General features: G+C 40.8%; 1 protein-coding gene across 6 annotated transcripts in view; it reads right to left on the bottom strand.

Annotated features, from left to right (window-relative positions):
* Positions 1 to 25,318, bottom strand: part of LOC109890902 (copine-3-like) — a 56,881-nt gene continuing 31,563 nt past the window's right edge. For 3 of the 6 annotated variants that reach the window (XM_020483040.2, XM_020483049.2, XM_020483031.2), the window contains exons 7-16: positions 23,168 to 23,257; positions 22,701 to 22,799; positions 22,240 to 22,326; positions 21,350 to 21,409; positions 20,706 to 20,839; positions 20,136 to 20,190; positions 19,990 to 20,041; positions 10,105 to 10,238; positions 4,212 to 4,448; positions 1 to 3,954 (exon numbers count right to left, since the gene is read on the bottom strand). In XM_020483040.2, the coding sequence (XP_020338629.1) occupies positions 3,841 to 3,954; positions 4,212 to 4,448; positions 10,105 to 10,238; positions 19,990 to 20,041; positions 20,136 to 20,190; positions 20,706 to 20,839; positions 21,350 to 21,409; positions 22,240 to 22,326; positions 22,701 to 22,799; positions 23,168 to 23,257 (1,062 nt within the window). In that variant the 3' untranslated portion in view covers positions 1 to 3,840. Of the gene's footprint in view, positions 3,955 to 4,211; positions 4,449 to 10,104; positions 10,239 to 19,989; positions 20,042 to 20,135; positions 20,191 to 20,705; positions 20,840 to 21,349; positions 21,410 to 22,239; positions 22,327 to 22,700; positions 22,800 to 22,865; positions 22,962 to 23,167; positions 23,258 to 25,318 lie in introns of all 6 variants that reach the window. The other 3 variants (XM_031827670.1, XM_031827654.1, XM_020483058.2) reach the window with 1 other exon arrangement.

Genomic DNA, 25,318 nt, shown 5'->3' with positions numbered 1-25,318 from the left:
TATTTTGAAATATGTATTTATTTCAGAATGCAAAAGACATGTTGCAAAAAGCTATATTTCAGAAAGGGTGAAAACGAAAGCATTCTAAATATAATTGGCTGAATGTTGGTATGGCTATGCTTAGATAAGGTTAAGGTCTATTGGTTACAATTACAATGATATTTCATTTTTATATAATTTGTGTTGGCTCCTTAATTTAGTTAAATTAAATCTCATAACTTTTTGGCATTAAGTTAGAAAGTGTGTTTTTTCTCATCAAATGCTGCCATCAGTCTTGCTGTATAACGAACACAAAATCAATCCCATGGCCCTGTGTAACCCAAACAATGTGGGGCAAGAACAAAATATTAAGATTGTTCAAATGTGTAGATTACACCCAAATCCACTTTGGCCTCAAAAGCACATTACTAAAGCTAACCAGATTCATGGCACAGAGAACTCATTTTCGTAAATAATAAAATAAAAATATAATAGAACATGTCTTAATTATAATTGCACACCACATTTCATAAATACAGAGAACCCTTTGAAAAACAGCCATCATTAGGTCGTCTCACTGTATAAGGTTGTTTAAAATAAAGTTAATCAATAATAGTCAATTATCTAAACTCACTAACTCAGTTTTTCATATTCACATATTGTAGCGGAGACCCTATTTTACAAAATCTGTGGTGTTCGTTGTCCCCACCATCAGCACAGTGTAATTTCAATCAGACCACTACAATTTCGCTGGTACGCCATAGGTATTAAATAGTATTGACATTTTAACATCCAACTACTAACCACAAAGATGGCTGCCGGTCCTCTCACCGTTGAATGGGACTGTCTATTCCAGCGGCACTCAACTCATACCCTACGAGGTCCGGCGCCTGCTGGTTCTCTGTTCTACCGGAATTTATTTCACACACACCTGGAGTCTCGTTTGAGGGGTCTATTCGATCATCTATATTTCTACGATTTCAACACGTTTCCTATAGAACCCTCAAACTCAACTCTGGATCTCAAAGCCAGTTCCACTGTATTTTTTTCACTGTTCTCCTCTAAATCAGTGATTGATTTAGACCTGGGACAGCAGGTTTGTGGAGTTCATTATGAGGTATAACAGAAAACCAGTAGGCTCCGGACCTCGTAGGGTGAGTTGAATACCCCTGCTATAGAAGATTGACAATATTATTTAAAACAATGGATATTCCCATTCAAGTCAACATTCTCTGATGGGTGGACCTGCAACAATTTATGGCACCATTTGGAGTTAAAATGTTACAGTATAATACTAAAATGTGAATTATAATGTATTTAAAGAGTATGGTGGGCATAACAAACACCGAATTTGATGTGAAATAGGGTATAAACTACAGCATAACACAAGAAAAACATGTTTTGTTAATTGACGTCAAAAAGGTGTAAAAATGACAACCTTTTTGTATGCTTTCAAATTGCATCAAAATCAATACTTTGTCTGAATCAATTACCAAGATATGGACATGTGGGACGACCCTATAATGTAAATACATAAACATTACATTCTCAAATCTATCATTTTAGTTTCCATTGTTTTAGGGAGAAAATAGAATAGGCGAAAGCATCTAAACATCTGGATCAATAGCAATTTCCTGATAATAATATGGTGTTCAAATGGGGGTAGTAAACAATGTGAGAAGTTCTACAGCACTACTCTAATTAAGGCACATTTTATTTATCTTTGGTACAAAACTTTAGCAATCCATAGCATACATTCTATTGCAGCAGATTAATATGATTTAGCATACATTTCTAATTAATCTCCAGCATGAGAATAGCATTCTAAATTGGACACATTACAAATGTCAACATGTGAACATTACCGGAGCCACATCAGTTTGTTTCAGTTAGCAGTTTTATAGATTGATTTAGAGTTAGCTAGCTACCAATCCTATTCCTACCTATACTGTAGCGCCATGCCTCCAGTTAGGTTTACATTTAGGCATTTGTGACATACACTTTAAGCATATTAAGTGCAAGGTGGTGTATAATACCAGCTCTCATAATGTGACATACACTATCGTAAAAAAAACTACATTGCATAAAGGTTAATAAGCAGTGCAAAAGGCCATGCACAAGTATTCAAGTTTGAGTGGTGGAATGATAATGGCCAAGATGTAATAAACACAATTAGGAAATTAAGATGTTTGCACTGATAACGTAGAATCACCCTGCCTAACCTCTAACGGAGGAAGCGTCTTTGCAATGAAAATAAAGATGAAATAAAGTAAGTATCCCCAAAGAAAAAAAAAAGTAGGCTACAAACACACTGCCACTGCCCAACAAATACTGCTAAGAAACACATTGTGTTAAAGTCTGAGGTTCTAAATTGGAGTTTGGTATAGTTCCAAAGAGATTCTGACTTGCAACACATGAACATGTACAAGATGTAAGACGAATGCAGCCACTTCAAACTCGAAAATCCAAATCTGAAGATGGCCAGACTTCCAATACGGGATTTGAAAGGCTGGCAACACGAGACAAAGGCGTCCGCATGCTTCCTATCCGAAACAGTTTGGCATAGTTCGTGCATATATTAGGACGACATTGACATTTTTTTGTCTGTTCGCACACAAAAAAAAATCTTGAGGCAAGCTGAATTTCGGTAGCCGAAGTTTACACCCCTTCGTCAGTCATTGGTCAACAGTAATGTTTGTCAATTTTAATTTAAAAAAAATATTTTTTTTATTTTATTTAACTAGGCAAGTCGGTTAAGAACAAATTCTTATTTTCAATGACAGCCTAGGAACAGTGGGTTAACTGCCTTGTTCAGGGACAGAACGATAGATTTGTACCGTGTCAGCTCGGGGATTCAATCTTGCAACCTTTCTGTTACTAGTAGTCCAATGCTTTAACCACTAGGCTACGCTCCGTCATTCAACAAAGTAAAAATTTATGACAGATTTCTTCAGTTATCTTAGATTATTTCTGACTATTTTGAGGAAGTGTATACTGGCTACAGAGTCTCAAGTTGGACAAACTGCTTTTTTCCCCACAAAAAGCGAAGGTCTTTTAAGGGAGTATGCTAGCACACTCCCTGGCACCTAGGCGATTTCTGCTAGGTGCCAGCCGAACCAAAGCATACAGAAGCCTTTAGAAACATGTAACGTGCGGTGCAAGCTAAGCATTTGTAGCCATTATTATTATTATTATGATGAAGACGTAACACCTTGATCAGACCTACAGCATCATTGCAAAATCAATTCTGGCGGTCAAACTTTTTTCATTACATTAATACAATCGTTTTACTGGATGTGTGAAACAAAAGTTCAACATTCACCTTTTGTTACTATTTCCATCAAGTCTACAAATACAATTTAATGCATACGTTGGATAAATCCATGTATGCGCCACACAGAACGCACTGCTTCTGCCTCTGCAACACAGAGTTTTGGTGTACCAAAACACAATTACGCTCTTGGTCTGATCGAAGAGTTCAAACTTTTGTGTTACGCGAGTAGCCTACTTTATTTAATCAAATGTTTTGAAGCTGCATTACATGAAATGCATGATTATTTTGGCTTTATTTAAAGCTCTCCTTTCCACAATTTTTTTTAACATCACCCTTCTTGAACTCCTTGTTACTTCCAGAGGAATGAAAGAAGAATATCTGAAGCAGCAAAGAATGAGAAATATCTGACTGTAGAAAAAAGAAATATATATATATATAGTGGAATCAAAAGGCAAAATGAGCATTGACAGAAATAATTTCAGTATTTTCACATCCGATAGTGGGCATACTCAAAACCCTGTGTGGTGGAGTGTGCTGGCTCCCTCATGTGGCTAGGAATGCAAAGTGCTGCATTTCTGCTTGCTCCACTAAGCTTTGGGGGCAGGAATGTTGACCGGATCCAGTTTCAGCATCTTGAAGTAGGACACAAGTTGATTGGGCACTTCAGCCAAGACACTCTGGGCGAGGGCTTCCTTAGGGGCCTGCAGAGGGCGGAAGGACAGTGAGAAGGAAAGTGCTCCAATAGCAGTGCAACAAAAACATACAAATAAATTCAAGATAGAAAAGTAGGTCAAACCTGTCAATATCTCGCCAAAGTGTTATGGAATGGTGCCACACTACCCACTGATACTATTACTGATGTACACTTGTGAATCTTCTCAATTCCTTGCCAAACTGGTGTGGTACTGGTACTGACAATACACTTCACAATGACAAATGCAGATTAAAATAAACATACATTGGCAAACTGTCTGAGGGGCACAAACTGCACAATATCCCTGGTCACGGGCTCGCCACTCAGGGACTTGAGTACGCCGTCATCTCCATCTAGCAGCTCCATCGCCTTGAAGTCTGCTTCGCCCACCCCGATGATGATGATGGACATGGGCAGCCGTGAGGCCTTGACGATGGCATCCCGGGTCTGGTCCAAGTCCGTGATCTCGCCATCGGTGATGATTAGCAGGACAAAGTATTGCTGAGGGAAGTTAAGAGGACAGAACAGTTTGTTAAATTTGATTTAATTTGAAATGAACACAAATGCACTAGACATGGCAAATCCTCCTGCTTTCCACTGTGTTCATTCTGACCAAGACACTTTTTCATAACTGAAAAGTCCAGGGGTCTGAATACTTTCCGATGGCACTGTGTACAAACATGATGGAAATCAGACATTTACAATACAAGCCTACTCAATTGTATTGTAAATGTCTGATTTCCATCATGTTTGTACACAGTGCCATCGGAAAGTATTCAGACCCCTGGACTTTTTCCACATTTTGTTACAGCCTTATTCTAAAATAGATTAAATTGTGTTTTTTCTCTCAATCTACACACAATACCCCATAATGACAAAGCAAAACCAGCTTTAGACATTTTTTCAAACTTTAAAAAATATCACATTTACATACAGTACTAGTCAAAAGCTGACACCAATTCATTCAAGGGTTTTTCTTTATTTTATTTTCTAAACCAATTTTCTACATTATAGAATAATAGTGAAGACATCTAAACTATGAAATAACACATGGAATCAATGTGTTAAATGAAAATATATTTTATATTTGAGATTCTTCAAAGTAGCCACCTTTTGCCTTGATGACAGCTTTGCACACTTTGGGCCTTCTCTCAGCCAGCTTCATGAGGAATGCTTTTCCAACAGTCTTGAAGGTGTTACCACATATGCTGAGCACTTGGTTACTTTCCCTTCACTTGGAGGTCCAACTCATCCCAAACCATCTCAATTGGGTTGAGGTCGGGTGATTGTGAAGGCCAGGTCATCTGACGCAGCACTTACATCACTCTCCTTGGTGAAAGCGCTTACACAACCTGGAGGTGTATTTTGGGTCATTGCCCTGTTGAAAAACAAATGATAGTGGGACGAAGCACAAACCAGATGGAATGGCATATCAGTGCAGAATGCTGTGGTAGCCATACTGGTTAAGTGTGCCTTGAATTCTAAATAAAATCACAGTGTCACCAGCAAAGCACCCCCACACCACCTCCATGCTTCACGGTGGGAACCACACAAGGAGATCATCTGCTCACTTACTCTGCATCTCACAAAGACATGTTGGTTGGAACTAAAAATCTCACATTTGGATTCAGACTTAAGGACATATTTCCACCGGTCTACTGTCCATTGCTTGGGTTTCTTTGCCCAATCAAGTCTTCTTATTGGTGTCCTATAGTAATGGTTTCTTTGCAAGTTGACCATGAAGGCCTGATTCATGCAGTCTCCTCTGAACAATTGATGTTGAGATGTCAGTTACTTGAACTCTGAAGCATTTATTTGGGCTGCAACCTGAGGTGCAGTTAATTGCCCATTTCTGAGGCTGGTAACTCTAATGAACATCCTCTGCAGCAGAGGTAACCCTGGGTCTTCCTTTCCTGTGGAGGTCCTCATGAGAGCCAGTTTCATCATAGTGCCTGATGGTTTTTGCGACTGCACTTGAAGAAACATTCATTTTCTAGATTGACTGACCTTCATGTCTTAACTTCACAGCATTTGGAATTTTGGATGAAAAGCATGCCCAAATTAAACTGTCTGCTAGTCAGTCCCAGAATATAGGATATGCATATAATTAGTAGATTTGAATAGAAAATACTCTAAACTTTCCAAAACTGTTAAATAATGTCGGAGTATAACAGAACTGATATGTCAGGCAAAAACCAGAGGAAAATCCAACCAGGAAGTACTATTATTTTGAAAGGCTGTTTTTCCATTGAAAGCCTATCCACCATACAAAGACTTAGGACACAGTTCACGAGCTTCCTCTACATGTGATCATTGTTTCAGGCTTTTACTCTGAAAGTCCTGCATCTCCCTCATTTTTCAATCAGTGACCAGTGGAAATTTCCATTCATCAGCCATGCGAACGCCTTTCTTGTTTCTCCTTTCCTATTGCCGAAGCTTTTGTCCGGTTGAAATATTATTCATTATTTATGACAAAAACAACCGGAGGATGGATTTTCAACATCGTTTGGCATGTTTACTAACTTTTATTGTACTTTTAAAAAAAAATGTCCTGGAATTAGTGCCCGCCCGCGCCTTCTGAATTCGGATTACTGGACAAAATGTGCAAACAAAGAGGATTTTGCTCATAAAGAGGGACATTATCGAACAAACAAACATTTATTGTCTAACATGGAGACCTGAGTGCCACCAGATGAAGATCATCAAAAGGTATGATTAATTTTAATGCTATTTCTGACTCCTTGGCTGGAAAATGGCTGAATGCGTTTCTCTGGCTAGCTAACAATTGCAAAGTGTGCTTTCGCCGTAAAGCGTTTTTGAAATCTGACACAGCGGTTGCATTGAGGAGAAGTTTATCTATATTTCCATGAAAATACTTGTATAGTTTATCAATGTTTATGATGAGTAGTTATGTCATTTTATGTGGCTCTCTGCACTTTCACCGGATGTTTGTTTGAGACAATGCATCTCTGACCACAATGCGCCAATGTAAACTCAGATTTTTGGATATAAATATGAACTTTACCGAACAAAACATACATGCATTGTGTAACATGAAGTCCTATGAGTGTCGTGTGATGAAGATCAAAGGTTAGTGATTAATTTGATCTATATTTCTGAATCTCTTTGGCTGGAAAAATGGCTGTGTTATTCTGTGAATAGGCACTCACCTAACAATCGCTTGGTTTGCTTTAGTTGTCAAGCCTTTTTGAAATGGTGTAAAATACATGTATGCTTGAGGAATTCTAATAATGGGATTTCTGTTGTGTTGAATTTGGCGCCCTGCAATTTCACTGGCTGTTGACGAGGTGGGACGCTACCGTCCCACGTACCTTAGAGGTTAAAAGTAACGGACTGTCATTTCTCTTTTCTTATGTGTCGTCTCCCGAGTGGCGCAGCAGTCTAATGCACTGCATCTCAGTGCTAGAGACACCCTGGTTCGACCACAACTGGCCATGATTGGGAGTCCCATAGTCCCAATTGCCCCAGCATCATCCGGGTTTGACCCTGTGTAACCCTTCATTGTAAACAGGAATCTCTCTTAATTTCCTAGTTAAATAAAGGTTCAATTAAAATGTGAGCTGTTCTTGCCATAATATGGATTTGGTCTTTCACCAAATAGTGCTATTTTCTGTGTCACAATACAAGTGATTGGATCACACACACATAAGGAAAGAAATTCCACAAATTAAGTTAAGGCAGACCTTTTAATTAAAATGCATTCCAGGTGACTACTTCTGGTTGAGAGAATGCCAAGCTGTCATCAAGGCAAAGGGTGGCAATTTGATGAATCTCAAATTAATTTGATTTTGTTTAACACTTTTTTGGTTACTGTGTTATTTCATAGTTTTGATGTCTTCATTAACCTGTTGAGTTTAGGGGGCAGTATTTTGATGTTTGGATGAAAAACAGGCTCAGAATATGCATATATTGTCGGATTAGGATAGAAAACAATAACATTTCCAAAACTATCAAAATATTGTCTGAGTATAACAGAACTTGATAGTGCAGGTGAAAACCTGAGGAAAATCCAACCCGGAAGTGCTGTTTTTCCTGAAAGCTCTGTTCCATTGCCTGCCTTCACTCCATTTAAAGGGATATCAACCTGATTCCTCTTCCTATGGCTTCCACATGTTGTGAAGAGTCTTTAGACAGTTTCAGGCTTTATTTTGAAAAAAGAGCGAGAAAGATCACATCGCGTCATTGGGTGCCAGCTGCGTTTTGCATGTGCAACAGCTTGGAGCAGACATTTTCTCTCTCTCTCCTATTGAAGAAGCTACAGTCCGGTTGAAATATTATCGATTATATATTGTAAAAACGACCCGAGGATTGATTATAAAAAAACTTTTGACTTGTTTCTACGAACTTCATGGATACTATTTGGAATTTGTCTGCCCGGTCGTGACCACTCGAGCCTGTAGATTTCTGAACATAACGCGCCAACCAAATGGAGGTATTTTGGATATAAAAATTATCTTTATGGTACAAAAGGAACATTTATTGTGTAACTGGGAGTCTCGTGAGTACAAACATCGAAGATCAAAAAGGTAAGCGATTCATTGTATTGCTTTTCGTGACCAATCTACTTTGCTGCTAGCTGTTTGTAATGTTTTGTCTGCTGAGAGAGATGTCCTTACATAAACGCTTGGTATGCTTTCACCGAAAACCTTTTTTGAAATCTGACACGCCAGGTGGATTAACATCAAGCTAAGCTGTGTTTTGCTACTTTGCACTTGTGATTTCATGAAAATTAAATATTTTTAGTAATTTAATTTGGCGCTCTGGATGTTGACGAAAATGATCCCGCTAAACAGGATGGGTGCATCAAGAAGTTAACAAGGACAACACACAGGTCTTTCCATCAATGTATGATTTTTTATGTCCAAATGAACAAGCTTACAGGCAATGTCAAATGTCAAATAGCGAAGCACTTGAGTTGGGTGCGCAATTATGCAGGTACTTTCCCCGAAACGGATGACAAACTGGATTCGTTATCCCTTTCATGCCCTGCCTCCAGTCCACTTACCAATATCTGAAAAAGAGAGCCTCATCGAAATTGCAACAAGCGGTTTTGTGAAAATGTAATTTAAATCAGAAGCCACTGCCAGATTTCTTGATTGGGCTGTGCTCAGAGTATCCTCCTGTGGCAAGACACTGATGCCCTTTGCAACCACGTACCTATGCGAGTGTGGAATCTCAGCCATCACTAGCATGAAAACTAAATACAGGCACAGACTGTGTGGAAAATGATTGAAGACAGACTCTCTAACACAACATTGCAGTTATGTGCATCTTTTCAAGCACACCCTTCTCATTAACCTGTGGTGAGTTATTCACAATTTTCAATTAACAAATAAGGTTTTATACTTAAGATGGTTAAATAAGAGCAAAATTATTGATTATTATTAGTGCCCTGGTCCTATAAGAGCTCTTTGTCACTTCCCACGAGCCAGGTTGTGACAAAACGAATTCTTATGTTTAATAAATGCATTGTATATAGTGTATGTGGCAGACTTACAATGATGGCAAAAAACAACATTTGAGTGTGCTGACCCTGGTGCTAGAGGGGGTACGCAACTGGAGGTTGAATGTTTGAAGGGGTACGGTACTATAAAAAGTTTGTGAACCACTGCTGTAGAGCATCTTCTGTTTCCAGGTGTCAAAGTTATCTATAAAGAGTGATTTCAACAGAGCTACAGTAATCTTTTAGCCAAGTGTGTAATGCCAGTAGCCTGCTGAATCTTTCACACTCGTGGGCCAATAGAGCTGCCAATGACAACAGCTGGTGCAATGGCGGAGGAGGTCCGGCCATTCTGTCGCCATGACTGGTTTTGCAAACCCCTCAAGGATCGAAGGGCGGTGGGGCCCAATGGAACCGAGCCAGCTGTAGTATCCTTTGTGGATGATGAATGGGCCGGACTCTCAGGCAGCCTCACATTCCCTTCCTGGACCCCACCCCTCTTTATTCACATTTTTGTTTAGTCTGATGTTTTCTTGTTTAATTTGTACAATTGCAAAGCGACTTTGGGTCCTTGAAAAGCGCTATATAAGTCTCATGTTTTATATTATTATGGTCTATTTTAAAGGTAAGCTGAAAAAGTGAAGATAACCTTTAATGAATGGAGGGGAAGAGGTGTTGCATGTGGTCTAGACTCACCGATGCGTTGTTCTGCTGTGCCGCCCCTGACGCGATGCCTGCCACGTGGTTGATTATGGGGGAGAAGTTGGTTGGACCGTAGAGCTTCACCTGAGGTAGGGCCATGCGGTAGGCCTCCACAATCCCCTGGACCCCTGCAGCATATTAAACACACAGGGCCAGTTTGAGCTTGAACTGGTGTAGGTAGGTCAGTGATACTCAAATACTATTGGGGAAAGTTCAATCACACACATTTCCTAGGCGGCAACAGTCTGGATGGATATTGTAATTTATCGTACATTTTATGACTTGGGTTACATGTTTTTGCATAAAATGTTTTAAGGAATACTGGTAAATGCATCAAATGAGACTAATTAAATATTTCAATTAATTAAAAACAACACTATTTTGATTTTGAAAATGTGCCTTACAAGTGCAGGAATTTGTACATTAGGCTATTTTAGTACAACATTAATTATTAACCTCTCTGGGATCGTTCGGGACGATTCCAGATACAAGTATTTTACACCATCGTTAATCCAACCAGTGTCCGATTTCAAAAAGGCTTTTCGGCGAAAGCAGAACATATCATTGTTACGTCAGCAACTAGTCACAGAAAGCATTCAGCCATTTTCCAACCAAAGAGAGGTGTCACAAAAAGCAGAAATATAGATAAAATTAATCACTAATCTTTGACGATCTTCATCAGATGACACTCTCAGGACTCAATGTTACACAATACATGTTTTGTTCGATGATGTTCATATTTATATCCAAAAACCTCAGTTTACATTGGCGCCATGTTCAGAAATGCCTCAAACATCCAGAGAAATTGCAGAGAACCACATCAAATAACATAAATACTCATCATAAACTTTGATGAAAGATACATTTGACATAAAATTAAAGATAAACCTGTTCTTAATGCAACCGCTGTCAAATTTCAAAAAAGCTTTACGGCAAAAGCACAATATTCAATAATCTGAGAACAGCGTTCAGCCAAAAAAGCAAGCCATACAGTTACCCGCCAAATTGTGGAGTCAACAAAAGTCATAAATAGCATTATAAATCTTTGCTGATCTTTGTCGGAATGCACTCCCAGGACTAGCACTTCCACCTGAAATTTTTGTTTTGTTCGATTATGTCCAAATACCTCCGTTTAGTTCACTATTCCAAAGGCACAATGTGCGAGTGTAAAATCCAGACGAAAGGTCAAGAGTTCCATTACAGTTTGTAGAAACATATCAACAATGTTAACAATCAATCCTTAGGGTCTTTTTATAATACATCTTCAATAATATTCCAACCGGACAATAGCGTATTCATTACAGAGGAAAAAGGAACGGCGTGCCCGTGTGACCGCGCAGTAAACAACTGATTGGCCTCAGCCTAGTCCGCTTGTTGAAACAGCGCTTATTCGACACCCTTCCACAATAGAAGCCTCAAACAACTTTCTAAAGACTGTTGACATCTGCTGGAAGCCTTGGGAAGTGCAATCTGGCCCCATAGACACAGCATATTGGATAGGCAATCACTTAAATGAAACTACAGACCTCAGATTTCCCACTTCCTGGTTAGATTTGCCTCGTGTTTTCACCTGCCATTTGAGATCTGTTATACTCACAGACATCATTCAAACAGTTTTAGAAACTTCAGAGTTTTCTATCCAATACTACTAATAATATGCATATATTAGCATCTGGGACAGAGTAGCAGTTTACTCTGGGCACCTTATTCATCCAAGCTACTCAATACTGCCCCCTGTCACCAAGAAGTTCAACTTGACTGAAAATATGCACAAAAAAAGTGCAAAGTTGTGGCATTACTGAAGAACAAAGTGGTTGCATAGTTATCTGTATGACAAAGGTACACTGAACCAATGGCCTTCAACGGACAAGGACTTAAAGGGATCATTCACCCAAATATATGTTTGGGTCAAATGTCTCTTACCTTGATGTGTGTAGGCCAGAACGCAATCTGTTTTTCCACAGCCAGGATTTAGCATGATTAGCATTGTCCACAAATATGAATGTAATCCATGAGGCTTGCAAAGCTGCATTAGGAGAAATTTCCTAAAAAAAACACTTTAAAACTAAATTCGGTAGTTAGTGGAGTTGTAGGGATTTGTTTACGTGCATACTGCTGAAATAATTGCTCACAGCAACATCCGTTTCTATTTGCTTTAACATGTACAATAAAGTTGATTACATTGTAATTTGAGTCTTCCATTGGGAACTCAGACATATTGACTACCAGCTGTGAACAAACTCACAGGTGGCTTGATTGAACTATCAGATCATTGGAATATTACTGCAAAAATAACTACATTCCTGTGGGGAAAATAACATGAAAAGGTTCTTAGAGTATCAACGCTCCCAAAAGGTTTAAGGAGCTTGCAATGCAGCTTTGCCAACATCGGTACCATGGATTACATTCATTTTTGGACAATGCTAATAATGCTAACTCATTATGGCAGTGGCAAAAGTAAACAACTCATTATTGTGGATTCTGTCACTCGTGGTCTGCAGACAACTCAAGGTAAGAGGAATTTGGCCCAAACATTTTGGATAAATTATTGCTTTAACAGTGGCAGTCAATATTCTTTGAAGTGATTGAAATGCATTACAGAAGGTATTGGAAAGTTTAGGAAAACATCAGGGATAACAATCTGTGTATTATCTTCTGTGGAGAATCAATTCATATTCCCCAGTCATTCTCTGGATGCGTCACACTCCTTTATAACGAATCCTGCAAAGCTTATGAGGGTCGTAGATGGAAACAGAAGACTAATTTGTCCATAATACTGCTGCTACCGTCTCTTATGCCTGGACATCAGAACAGCGATTACTCGCCTTGAACTGGACAAATATTTTTTCTTCAATGAGTTTGACGAGGGATTTACTGCAGACACCCAAACAAGCCCTCATCAGCTGTTCCGGAAAATTGTGTGATCACGCTCTCCGCAGCCAATGCGAGTGATACCTTCAAACAGGTCAACAATCACAAGGAGAGTGGAGTGTGAGGATCCAGCGACGAGTGCTTAATCTGCCTTTGCCATTGGTACTATTGGCCAATGTACAGTAGCTGGATAATAAAGTGGACGAACTACAAGAACGTATATCCTACCAATGGGACATTAAAAACTGTAATATCTTGGCTGAGTCGTGGCTGAATGACGACATGAATAACATACAGCATCGGCAGGATAGAACAGCCACCTCTGGTAAGACAAGGGGTGGCGGTCTATGTATATTTGTAAACAGCTGGTGCACGATATTTAACTTTTTATGGCTGCAGGGGCAGTATTGAGTAGCTTGGATGAAAAGGTGCCCATTGTAAAACGGCCAGCTCCTCAGTCTCAGTTGCTAATATATGCATATTATTATTAGTATTGGATAGAAAACACAAGTTTCCAAAACATTGTCTGTTAGTATAACATAACTGATATTACAGGCGAAACCCTGAGGAAAATCAAAACAGGAAGTGGCTTTTATTTTGAAAACTCCATGTTCCATAGCCTCCCTTTGCTGGATTTAAAGGGATATGAACCAGATTCCTTTTCCTATCGCTTCCTCAAGGTGCCAACAGTCTTCAGACATAGTTTCGGGCTTTTATTTTGAAAAATGAGCCAGAACGATAACATCGCGTCAAGTGGTCACATGAGTTTTGCTTGCGCAACAGAGTTTGGATAGTATTGCTTTGCCCTCTCCTACTGTGAAAGACATGTGTGGTTGATATATTATTGATGATATTTTAAAAACAACCTGAGGATTGATTATAATTTTGGTCTGCGTTGTCGTGACCGCTCTTTCCTGTGGATTTCTGAACATAACGCGACAAACAAACGGAGCTATTTTGGATATAAAAATAATCTTCATGGAACAAAAGGAACATTTGTTGTAACTGGGAGTCTCGTGAGTGAAAACATCCGAAGATCAAAGGTAAACGATTTATTTGATTGCTTTTCTGATTTGTGACCAAGCTTCCTGATGCTGTGTGTACTTTTGTTGTGCGATCGATTAACTTACAAACGCTTGGATTGCTTTCGCTGTAAAGCAGAATTTCTAAATCTGACATGACAGGTGGATTAACCAAAGGCTAAGCTGTGTGTTCCTATATTGCACTTGTGATTTCATGAATATTTGTAGTAATATTTATTGAATGTAGCGCTATGCTATTCAGCGGTTGTTGATGACACTTATCCCGTTAGTGGGATTGCAGCCATAACAAGTTAATGAAGTCTCAAGGTTTTGCTCACCTAAGGTAGAGTAACTCATAAGCTGTAGACCACACTATCTACCAAGAGAGTTTTCATTTATATTCTTTGTAGCTGTCTATTTACCACCACAAACCGATGCTGGCGCTAAAACCTCAATGAGCTGTATACCGCCATAAGCGGCACTCCTAGTGGCCGGGGACAATAATGCAGGGAAACTTCAATCCGTTTTACCCAATTTCTATCAGCATATTAAAATGTGCAACCAGAGGGGAGAAAAAAACAAAAACTGTAGACCACCATTACTCCACACAGAGACATGTACAAAGCTATCCATCGCCCTCCATTTGGCAGATCTGACCATAATTCTATCCTCCTGATTCCTGCCTACAAGCAAAAATGAAAGCAGGAAGCACCAGTGACTAGATCAATAAGAAAGTGGTCAGATGAAGCAGATGCTAAGCTACAGGACTGTTTTGCTAACACAGACTGGAATATGTTCCGGGATGCTTCCAATGGAATTGAGTCGTACACCACGGTAGTCACTGGCTTCATCAGTAAGTGCATCTATGACGTCGTTCCCAGTGACTGGACGTACATACCCCAACCAGAAGCCATGGATTACAGGCAACATCCGCGCTAAGCTAAAGGGTAGAGCTGCCGCTTCCAAGGAGCGAGACTAACCTAGAAGCTTATAAGAAAACCCGCAATAATCTCCAACAAACCATCAAAACAGGCAAAGCGGCAATACAGGACTAAGATAAAATTGTACTACACCGGCTCCGACGTGGCAGGGCTTGCAAACTATTACAGACAACAAAGGGAAGCACAGCAGAGCGCTGCCCAGTGACACAAGCCTACCAGACGAGCTAAATTACTTCTATGCTCGCTTCAAGGAAAGTAACACTAAAACATGCATGAGAGAATCAGCTGTTCTGGAAAACTGTGACCACGCTCTCTGCAGCCGATGTGAGTAAGATCTTCAAATAGGTCAACATTCACAAGGCCGCAGGGCCAGATGCATTACCAGGACATGTACTCCGAGCATGCGCTGACCAACTGGCAAGTGTCTTCACTGACATTTTCAACCTCTCCCTCTCCGAGTCAAATCAAATCAAATTTTATTTGTCACATACACATGGTTAGCAGATGTTAATGCGAGTGTAGCGAAATGCTTGTGCTTCTAGTTCCGACAATGCAGTAATAACGAACAGTAATAACGAACAGTAATAACGAACAAGTAATCTAACTAACAATTCTTATACACAGTGTAAGGGGATAAGGAATATGTACATAAGGATATATGAATGAGTGATGGTACAAAGCAGCATAGGCAAGATACAGTAGATGATATCGAGTACAGTATAACATATGAGATGAGTATGTAAACAAAGTGGCATAGTTAAAGTGGCTAGTGATACATGTATTACATAAGGATGCAGTCGATGATATAGAGTACAGTATATACATATGCATATGAGATGAATAATGTAGGGTAAGTAACATTATAAGGTAGCATTGTTTAAAGTGGCTAGTGATATATTTACATAATTTCCCATCAATTCCCATTATTAAAGTGGCTGGAGTTGAGTCAGTGTCATTGACAGTGTGTTGGCAGCAGCCACTCAATGTTAGTGGTGGCTGTTTAACAGTCTGATGGCCTTGAGATAGAAGCTGTTTTTCAGTCTCTCGGTCCCAGCTTTGATGCACCTGTACTGACCTCGCCTTCTGGATGACAGCGGGGTGAACAGGCAGTGGCTCGGGTGGTTGATGTCCTTGATGATCTTTATGGCCTTCCTGTAGCATCGGGTGGTGTAGGTGTCCTGGAGGGCAGGTAGTTTGCCCCCGGTGATGCGTTGTGCAGACCTCACTACCCTCTGGATAGCCTTAAGGTTGAGGGCGGTGCAGTTGCCATACCAGGCGGTGATACACCCCGCCAGGATGCTCTCGATTGTGCATCTGTAGAAGTTTGTGAGTGCTTTTGGTGACAAGCCGAATTTCTTCAGCCTCCTGAGGTTGAAGAGGCGCTGCTGCGCCTTCTTCACGATGCTGTCTGTGTGAGTGGACCAATTCAGTTTGTTTGATGTGTATGCCAAGGAACTTAACTTGCTACCCTCTCCACTACTGTTCCATCGATGTGGATAGGGGGGTGTTCCCTCTGCTGTTTCCTGAAGTCCACAATCATCTCCTTAGTTTTGTTGACGTTGAGTGTGAGGTTATTTTCCTGACACCACACTCCGAGGGCCCTCACCTCCTCCCTGTAGGCCGTCTCGTCGTTGTTGGTAATCAAGCCTACCACTGTTGTGTCGTCCGCAAACTTGATGATTGAGTTGGAGGCGTGCGTGGCCACGCAGTCGTGGGTAAACAGGGAGTACAGGAGAGGGCTCAGAACGCACCCTTGTGGGGCCCCAGTGTTGAGGATCAGAGGGGTGGAGATGTTGTTGCCTACCCTCACCACCTGGGGGCGGCCCGTCAGGAAGTCCAGTACCCAGTTGCACAGGGCGGGGTCGAGACCCAGGGTCTCGAGCTTGATGACGAGCTTGGAGGGTACTATGGTGTTGAATGCCGAGCTGTAGTCGATGAACAGCATTCTCACATAGGTATTCCTCTTGTCCAGATGGGTTAGGGCAGTGTGCAGTGTGGTTGAGATTGCATCGTCTGTGGACCTATTTGGGCGGTAAGCAAATTGGAGTGGGTCTAGGGTGTCAGGTAGGGTGGAGGTGATATGGTCCTTGACTAGTCTCTCAAAGCACTTCATGATGACGGATGTGAGTGCTACGGGGCGGTAGTCGTTTAGCTCAGTTACCTTAGCTTTCTTGGGAAAGTAATACCAACATGTTTTAAGCAGACCACCATAGTGCCTGTGCCCATGAACACTAAGGTAACCTTCCTAAACCACTACCGACCCGTAGCACTTACGTCTGTAGCCATGAAGTGCTTTGAAAGGCTGGACATGGCTCACATTAACACCATTATCCCAAAAACCCTAGACCCACTCCAATTTTCATACCGCCCCAACAGATCTACCGATGATGATCTCTAGTGCACGCCAAATTGCCCTTTCACACCTGGTCAAAAGGAACACCTATGTGAGAATACTATTCATTGACTACAGCTCAGAGTTCAACACCATAGTGCCCTCAAAGCTCATCACTAAGCTAAGGACCCTGGGACTAAACACCTCCCTCTGCAACTGGACCCTGGACTTCCTGACGGGACACCCCCAGGTGGTAAGGGTAGGTAACAACACATCCGCCAGGCTGATCCTCAACACGGGAGCCCCTCAGGGGTGCGTGCTCAGTCCCCTCCTGTACTCCCTGTTCACTCATGACTGGACGGCCCGGCACGACTCCAACACCATCATTACATTTGCAGATGACAAGTGGTAGGATTGATCACTGACAACGACGAGACAGCCAGGTCAGAGACCTAACACAACAGTGGTAGGCTTGATCACCGATAACGATGAGAGCCTATAGGGAGGAGGTCAGAGACCTGGCCATGTGGTGACAAAAGGAGATGATTGCAGACTACAGGAAAAGGAGGACCGAGCACGCCCCCATTCTCATCGACGGGGCTGTGGTGGAGCAGGTTAAGAGTTCCTTGTGTCAACATCACCAACAAACTAACATGGTCAAAGCACACCAAGACAGTCGTGAAGAGGACACAAAAAAACCTATTGCCCCTCAGGAGACTGAAAAGATTTGGCATGGGTCCTCAGATCCTCAAAAGGTTCTACATCTGCACCATTGAGAGCATCCTGACGGGTTGCATCACTGCCTGGTATGGCAACTGCTCGGCCTCCAACCACAAGGCACTACAGAGGGTAGTGCGTACAGCCCAGTACATCACTGGGGTCAAGCTTCCTGCCATCCAGGACCTCTATACCAGGCAGTGTCAGATGAAGGCCCTAGAAATGGTCAAAGACTCCAGCCACCCTAGTCATAGACTGTTCTCTCTGCTAATGTATGGCAAGCGGCACCGGAGCGCCAAGTCTAGGTTTAAGAGGCTTCTAAACAGCTTCTACCACCAAGCCATAAGACTCCTGAACATCTAATCAAATGGCTACCCAGACTATGGCTACCTAGACTATTTGCATTGTGCCCCCCCCCCGCTCTGTTTATCATCTATGCATAGTCACTTTAATAACTCTACCTACATGTACATATTACCTCGACTAACCGGTCGAGGTTACATCGACTCTGTACCGGTACCCCCTGTACATAGCCTCGCTACTGTTATTTTAGTGCTGCTCTTTAACCATTTGTCTTATTTTTTTTGTTGTATTTTTCTTAAAACTGCACTGTTGGTTAACTTCTTCGATATAGGGGGCGCTCTTTTAATTTTTGGATAAAAAAACGTTCCCGTTTTAAACAAGATATTTTGTCACGAAAAGATGCTCGACTATGCATATAATTGACAGCTTTGGAAAGAAAACACTGACGTTTCCAAACCTGCAAAGATATTATCTGTGAGTGCCACAGAACTGATGCTACAGGCGAAACCAAGATGAAATCTCAAACAGGAAATGGCCTAGATTTTGAAGGCGCTTTGTTCCAATGTCTCCTTATATGGCTGTGAATGCGCCAGGAATGAGCCTACACTTTGTCGTTTCCCCAAGGTGTCTGCAGCATTGTGACGTATTTGTAGGCATATCATTGGAAGATTGACCATAAGAGACTACATTTACCAGGTGCCCACTTGGTGTCCTCCGTCGAAATTATGGCGTAATCTCCAGCTGCGTGCATTTTTCCAGTTGCTTCAGAGGAGAAACCCAACTGCCACGAATGATTTATCATCGAATATATGTGAAAAACACCTTGCGGATTGATTCTAAACTACGTTTGCCATGTTTCTGTCGATATTATGGAGTTAATTTGGAAAAAAGTTTGCCGTTGTAATGACTGAATTCTGGGTTTTTTCTTAGCCAAACGTGATGAACAAAACAGAGCGATTTCTCCTACACAAATAATATTTTTGGAAAAACTGAACATTGGCTATCCAACTGAGAGTCTCCTCATTGAAAACATCTGAAGTTCTTCAAAGGTAAATGATTTTATTTGAATGCTTTTCTTGTTTTTGTGAAAATGTTGCCTGCTGAATGCTAGGCTTAATGCTATGCTAAACTATCAATACTCTTACACAAATGCTTGTGTAGCTGAAAATCTGAGATGACAGTGCTGTTAACAAAAGGCTAAGCTTGTGAGCCAATATATTTATTTCATTTGCGATTTTCATGAATAGTTAACGTTGCGTTATGGTAATGAGCTTGAGGCTATGATTTACGCTCCCGGATACGGGATTGCTCGATGCAAGAAGTTAAGGGCATGTAAGCAAGCATTTCACAGTAACGTCTACCTGTTGTAGTCGGCGCATGTGACAAATACAATTTGATATTGGAGGTTACACACATAACTACGGTTCTAATAACTAAAATCGGCACATTTGGTTGACAGAGGAAAATACAGTCGGTGTTATTCGGTCCGTGTTGAGTATGGCCGCTGTAGGTTTATATGTTTAAAATGGCAGTTAAATGAATTAATAAATCATTGTGCATTTAGGCCAACAACAGGCAGAGTATGGTTTCGTTTAATCTAAACAGGTTGGATTAATAAACATATGAGGTGATAGTCATGCTGATGGACGTGGATTATATTAATATACACACTTCACAGAAAGGAAATATTTACCTTGACAGTAAGGATTACTTGGGTTGAAGTTCAGTGCAAATTCATGGGATACCTGCAGGGTTAATAACAACAATTTAGTAACTTATAAAACGTGTTGTCCTGAAATATTTACCCATGATGCTTTTACATTTTTTTTTTTATCTAACCTTGAAGTCTGGGGGCACTTGAGCTCCAAATCCAAAGGCAGGGAAGAGTTTGTCACTGAGGAAGCACATAAAACTTGATTTGAGTAGACTATCACAATTACCATGAAAACAATGGAGGGATGTTGTCCACGCCTCAATACAAGAGAGTCAGAGTAACAGGCCAAACCTGCCATGTTAGTCCATTTAGGTCCACACCTCTATAGAAATAACAATTTGGTAATGATCCTTAGGGCTAAACATTTCCATGACCTAAATCTGCCCAACCAGGAAGTCAAGACATGTGCTCTTATTCATCTCAGTTGCTGTATTCGGATTCCCTTTGCCTCTCCCCCTAAAATGTGCAGTTCCATCTTCCTCTCATAAATTTAACAGCATTGAACTAGTGTCAGCATGGGCTGGAGAGCGTACCCACCATATTCGTTAAACCAGATAATTTATTTTTAAAATGCGGTGGGGGGGGGGTGTACAAGTGTACACTGAGGAGAAGGTAGGGAATCTGAATTTAGCCATCTATTAATCTACTCATGGTCTCTCCCTCTTCGGGCGTTCTACTGAGCAGAAAGTTCTTACGTGTCATAGTCCTGGACAACAAGGCCCACTGACCAGGTGGCCGACAGGTACTGGTTCAGACCGTCAGGACTCAGGTAATGCAGGGACTGTGGAGAGCGAGGGTCGCCGTTTGACCCAGTGAAGTCAATGCCCACCTTAGAAAAATATAGGAACCATGAGTGATGGTCCATATTGGTAAAAAAAGCTTGAATAAAAGACTAAAAGGTCTAAAAGCAGCATTCCGGGAATGGTACATCAAATGTTGGAATTTTATAGGTCTAGCCATTGATTCTTAAAAGAACTTGTAAATGCCTCATGAACTTAGTCTATTTGCCGTGCCACATCAGAACTGCAAATATAAGCTTTTAAGCTTGTAAGCTTTTACTCAATTGTTTGTAATTGCTGTAAAATCTGTACTCTGTCTATTTTGAGTGGGGTTACATTTCTCCAGCCCCATCCCTCAGCCATTTACAATTTGACATTTAAAGTCATTTAGCAGACTCTTATTCAGAGCGATTTAGTTAGTGCATTCATCTTAAGATAGGTGGGATAACCACATCACACATTTTCAATCCAGCAAAGATATTGCTTGAGTTTTAGACATGCGCTAATAAACAAAACTTAAACCGCTTACTTCTGATTGTATCTGAAGAGCCTGCACTTACCGTAAAATTTATTTGGCAACCTCCCATGACATAGTCCAGGAATGTGTACTGTGCCTGTATCTAGGGGGAAATTACAATTTGCTTTAGAAGTATCAAATTTTAAAAATAGGATAAAATCTAAGGGATAATAAGCTACTGTGCAATTGTACTGAACAAAAATATAAACGCAACATTTAAAAAGTGTTGTTCCCATGTTTCATGAGCTGAAATAAGATCCCAGAAATGTTCCATATGCAAAAAAAAAAAAGCATATTTCTCTCAAATTTTGTGCACAAATGTGTTTATATCCCTTTAGTGAGATTCTCCTTTGCCAATCAAGATGCTGGTTAAACAGCATGATCATTACACAGGTGCACCTTGTGCTGGGGATAATAAAAGGACACTAAAATGTGCAGTTGTGTCACAAGACAATGCTGCAGATGTCTCAAGTTGAGGGAGCGCGCAGTTGGGCATGCTGATTACAGGAATGTCCACCAGAGCTGTTGTCAGAGAATTTAATGTGCATTTCTTTATCATAAGCCATCTCTATTGTTTTAGAGAATTTGACAGTATGTCCAACCGGCCTCACAACCGCAGACCACGTGCAACCACGCCAGCCCACAACCTCCAAATCTGGCCTCACTTGCGGGATGGTATAATTGGCTGAGGCTGGCACACCAGTGGGTGGAAATCAGTCAATTGAAATAAATGAATTAGGCCGTAATCTATGGTTTTCACATGGGTGGGCATAGACCCACCCACTTGGGAGAAGGCCCACCCATGTGAAATCTATAGATTAAGGTCTAATTCATTTATTTAAAATGGACTGATTTCCATTTATGAACTGTAACTCAGTAAAATCATTGAAATGGTTGCATTTTATATTTTTGTTATGTATTATTATAACCTACCTGGCAGCTCTTGACACTGATTACTCCAGAGTTTTTGTAACTCTTCTTCTTCTTCTTCTTCTCTGGATGGACACAGTCAAACTCCACCTGATCACAATGGACAATATACACAACTTCCTCAAATACAAAACAACCATCACCATCACCATGATTATCTAATCATGAGGCAGAAACAATTTACATTAAGCTGCTCAGCTCTTACACATGTAGTTAATATATATGGTATCTATACTGTAAAGGCACAAAACAATGATTCAATTGTAATCAGAAACTGGCAAAAAAAACATGAGTAATTAGTGAAGTTACTGTGTAGTGGGATACAATTAATTACACAAAACTTTAAATTCATGCAACATGGTATCTTTACAATTTGATATCAAGGGGGATCAATAGAGAGACAGAAGCTTAATGGTAAGGTAAGCAAAAAGTAAAAGTGCTAGAAAAAAAATACATGGTCTCACCGGTGAACCATGGGCAGCTTTCTGCAGCTCAGACACATTAGTTTGGAAAACACCGATAAGGTCATGCGAGCCATCACTATCATAATCAGAGCAGTGGACCTGGGGAAGGGGGACAGGAGAGAGGGAGTTTGAGACAAAAGGACAGAGAGGTTCTCTTTGGCTCACCGCACGGTCTTTAGCATCCAAAAGCTGGCGGGTAGTGCAAGTAAACTCGCCTATCATATCTGAACTGGTGTCTTCGTCCTTATCGTAACAAGTGACCTGCCAGTAACAGACACATAGGTAAGCCCTGGGGCTACAGTAGGTCAGAGATACCATAACAATAGGGCTGTAGGTTATATCAAGACAAAACAACTTTTTTGTACAATGTCTAATTCAACAGGTTCTATAGGACACCATAAGCTCTGAAGGTTATCTACATGCTAGTGCAGGTCTGTCAAATGCCATGGTCTTTTAGCTATTCATACCTTGATTGGTTTGCTCATGTCACAGTTGCAGAATGTTTGCAGAGCCACAGTGAATTTCTTCCATGACGGACTCAGATTATTCTTGACAACCTAAAAAAATAAATACAAAGAATGTCAAATAAAAAAAAGTTCAAATGTGACCGACGGCTCAAAATTGGTCTTATGTAACAATGTTTAGTTGTATTTTTGTATTTATTTTTACATTGGATATAAGAGACTTGGGTTGCAAAGCGTCTGAAAACTTTCTGGAAATTTTGCTTAAATTCATCAAAAAAGTTAGCTTAAACAGTGAACCTGTTTTGTGGGATGCACATAAGGCTATTCTAGGTCTTGTGGCATATTTTAGTTAAACTATCCCCAATTCAATGGAATTGCAACCCTCTGCATGCACAGTGCATTCTTCCATCACATGTGCAGTGCACTCTTCCATCACATGTACAGCTGATTCTCAAGATCTTGCACACTAATGAAAAGCTTTAAGCCCACACTACCCTGTCTGAGCCAAGGACTACATGCTTTCTGGTAAGTTTTGATTACAATACTGGGTGGAATGTACATATTTCATGACATACATAAATTTTTGTTAACTAGTAAAGAGTAGCCTACAGAAAAGTGTTTAAATCATTTCTAACTTAACACTTTCTGCTAGTTAGTTTTTGCTACCATGTGGGTTTTAGCTTGCTTGAGTCTGCTAACTGAGGAGTGTTAAATTCACCTGTTTCCATACAAGTTTCATTTTAAAACATTTACCTTATAAAAGATCTGTTTAAATCTAACTGCTTAACTATTTATCTGTACATGGAATTGTATTATTATTATTTTTTTTTAACTCATTGTTTTCTAATCTTTACAGGAAAATGCCACGGGCACAATCTGATGTGGAGACATTTCACTGCAGCGAATGTAGAATGAAAAGCTGTGTACATTTGAAAATGTGCCAAAGCATGTGAAGAATGCAAAGATGCAGAATCATCTGGCCAAGTGCCATAAATTCCCTCAGTGCTCACAAGCAACCTCTGACAAAAGTCCCTCTACTTCCAGTCGAGGGAAAATGAATACACCTTAGATAGCAACAGCTTATGGTCCTCCTGGAATTCAAAGTTATTTTGACTCAACGGAGGAACGTAGTCAGAGAAAGGCTGATGAATGTCTTGCTCAAACTGTGTATGCAACTGGTTCACCTTTGATGCTCACAGGCAATGTGTATTGGAAGAGATTTCTGAATGTTATTCACCCAGCATACACCCCTCCAACCAGAGGGGTGTATGCTCATTTGCTGGATGCAGAGTTCAACAGAGTTCAAGTGAAGGTCAAGCAAATCATAGAGAAAGCAGACTGTATTGCAATCATCTCTGATGGGTGGTTGAATGTTCGTGGGCAAGGAATAATGAACTACATCAACTCCACCCCTCAACCAGTATTCTGCACAGACACACCGGTCTCTACATTGCAGATGAGCTGAAGGCAGTCAATGACCTTGGACCACAGAAGGTATTTGCACTGGTGACAGACAATGCTGCAAACATGAAGGCTGCTTGGTCTAAAGTGGGAGTCCTACCATCACATCACACCCATTGGTTGTGCTGCTCATGCATTGAATATGCTCCTCAAGTACATCATGGCACTGAAAACAATGTATCCACTCTACAAGAGAACCAAGGAAATGGTTAGGTATGTGAAGGGTCATCAAGTTAGCAGCAAACTACCTCCCCAAGCAAAGTGAGAAGAAGACCACCACATTGAAGCTGTCCGGAAACACCCGTTGGGGTGGTGTTGTCATCATCTTTGACAGTCTCCTGGAAGGGAAGGAATCTCTGCAAGAAATGGCCATATCACAGTCTGACAATTTGGACAGCCCCATCAAGAGGATCCTTCTGGATGATGTATTTTGGGAGAGTGGTAAGCAGCCTGAAACCTATAGCAGTAGCCATTGCACGGCTTGAGGGAGACAATGCCATCCGGTCTGATGTTCAGACTCTGCTAGCAGATGTAAGAGAAGAAATCCTACTGCCCTGCCCACTTCACTGTTGCTCCAAGCAGAGTAAACTGCAGTTCTGAAATACATCAAAAAGCGGGAAGACTTCTGCCTGAAGCTCATACACGCCTCAGCGTACATGTTGGACCCCAAGTATGCAGGCAAGAGCATCCTGT

The sequence above is a fragment of the Oncorhynchus kisutch genome, linkage group LG1 (assembly GCF_002021735.2).
Source record: "Oncorhynchus kisutch isolate 150728-3 linkage group LG1, Okis_V2, whole genome shotgun sequence".
Classification (NCBI taxonomy): Eukaryota; Metazoa; Chordata; class Actinopteri; order Salmoniformes; family Salmonidae; genus Oncorhynchus; species Oncorhynchus kisutch.
Note: the sequence above shows the minus strand (reverse complement) of the source record. Positions and strands in the feature narration are given on the sequence as shown.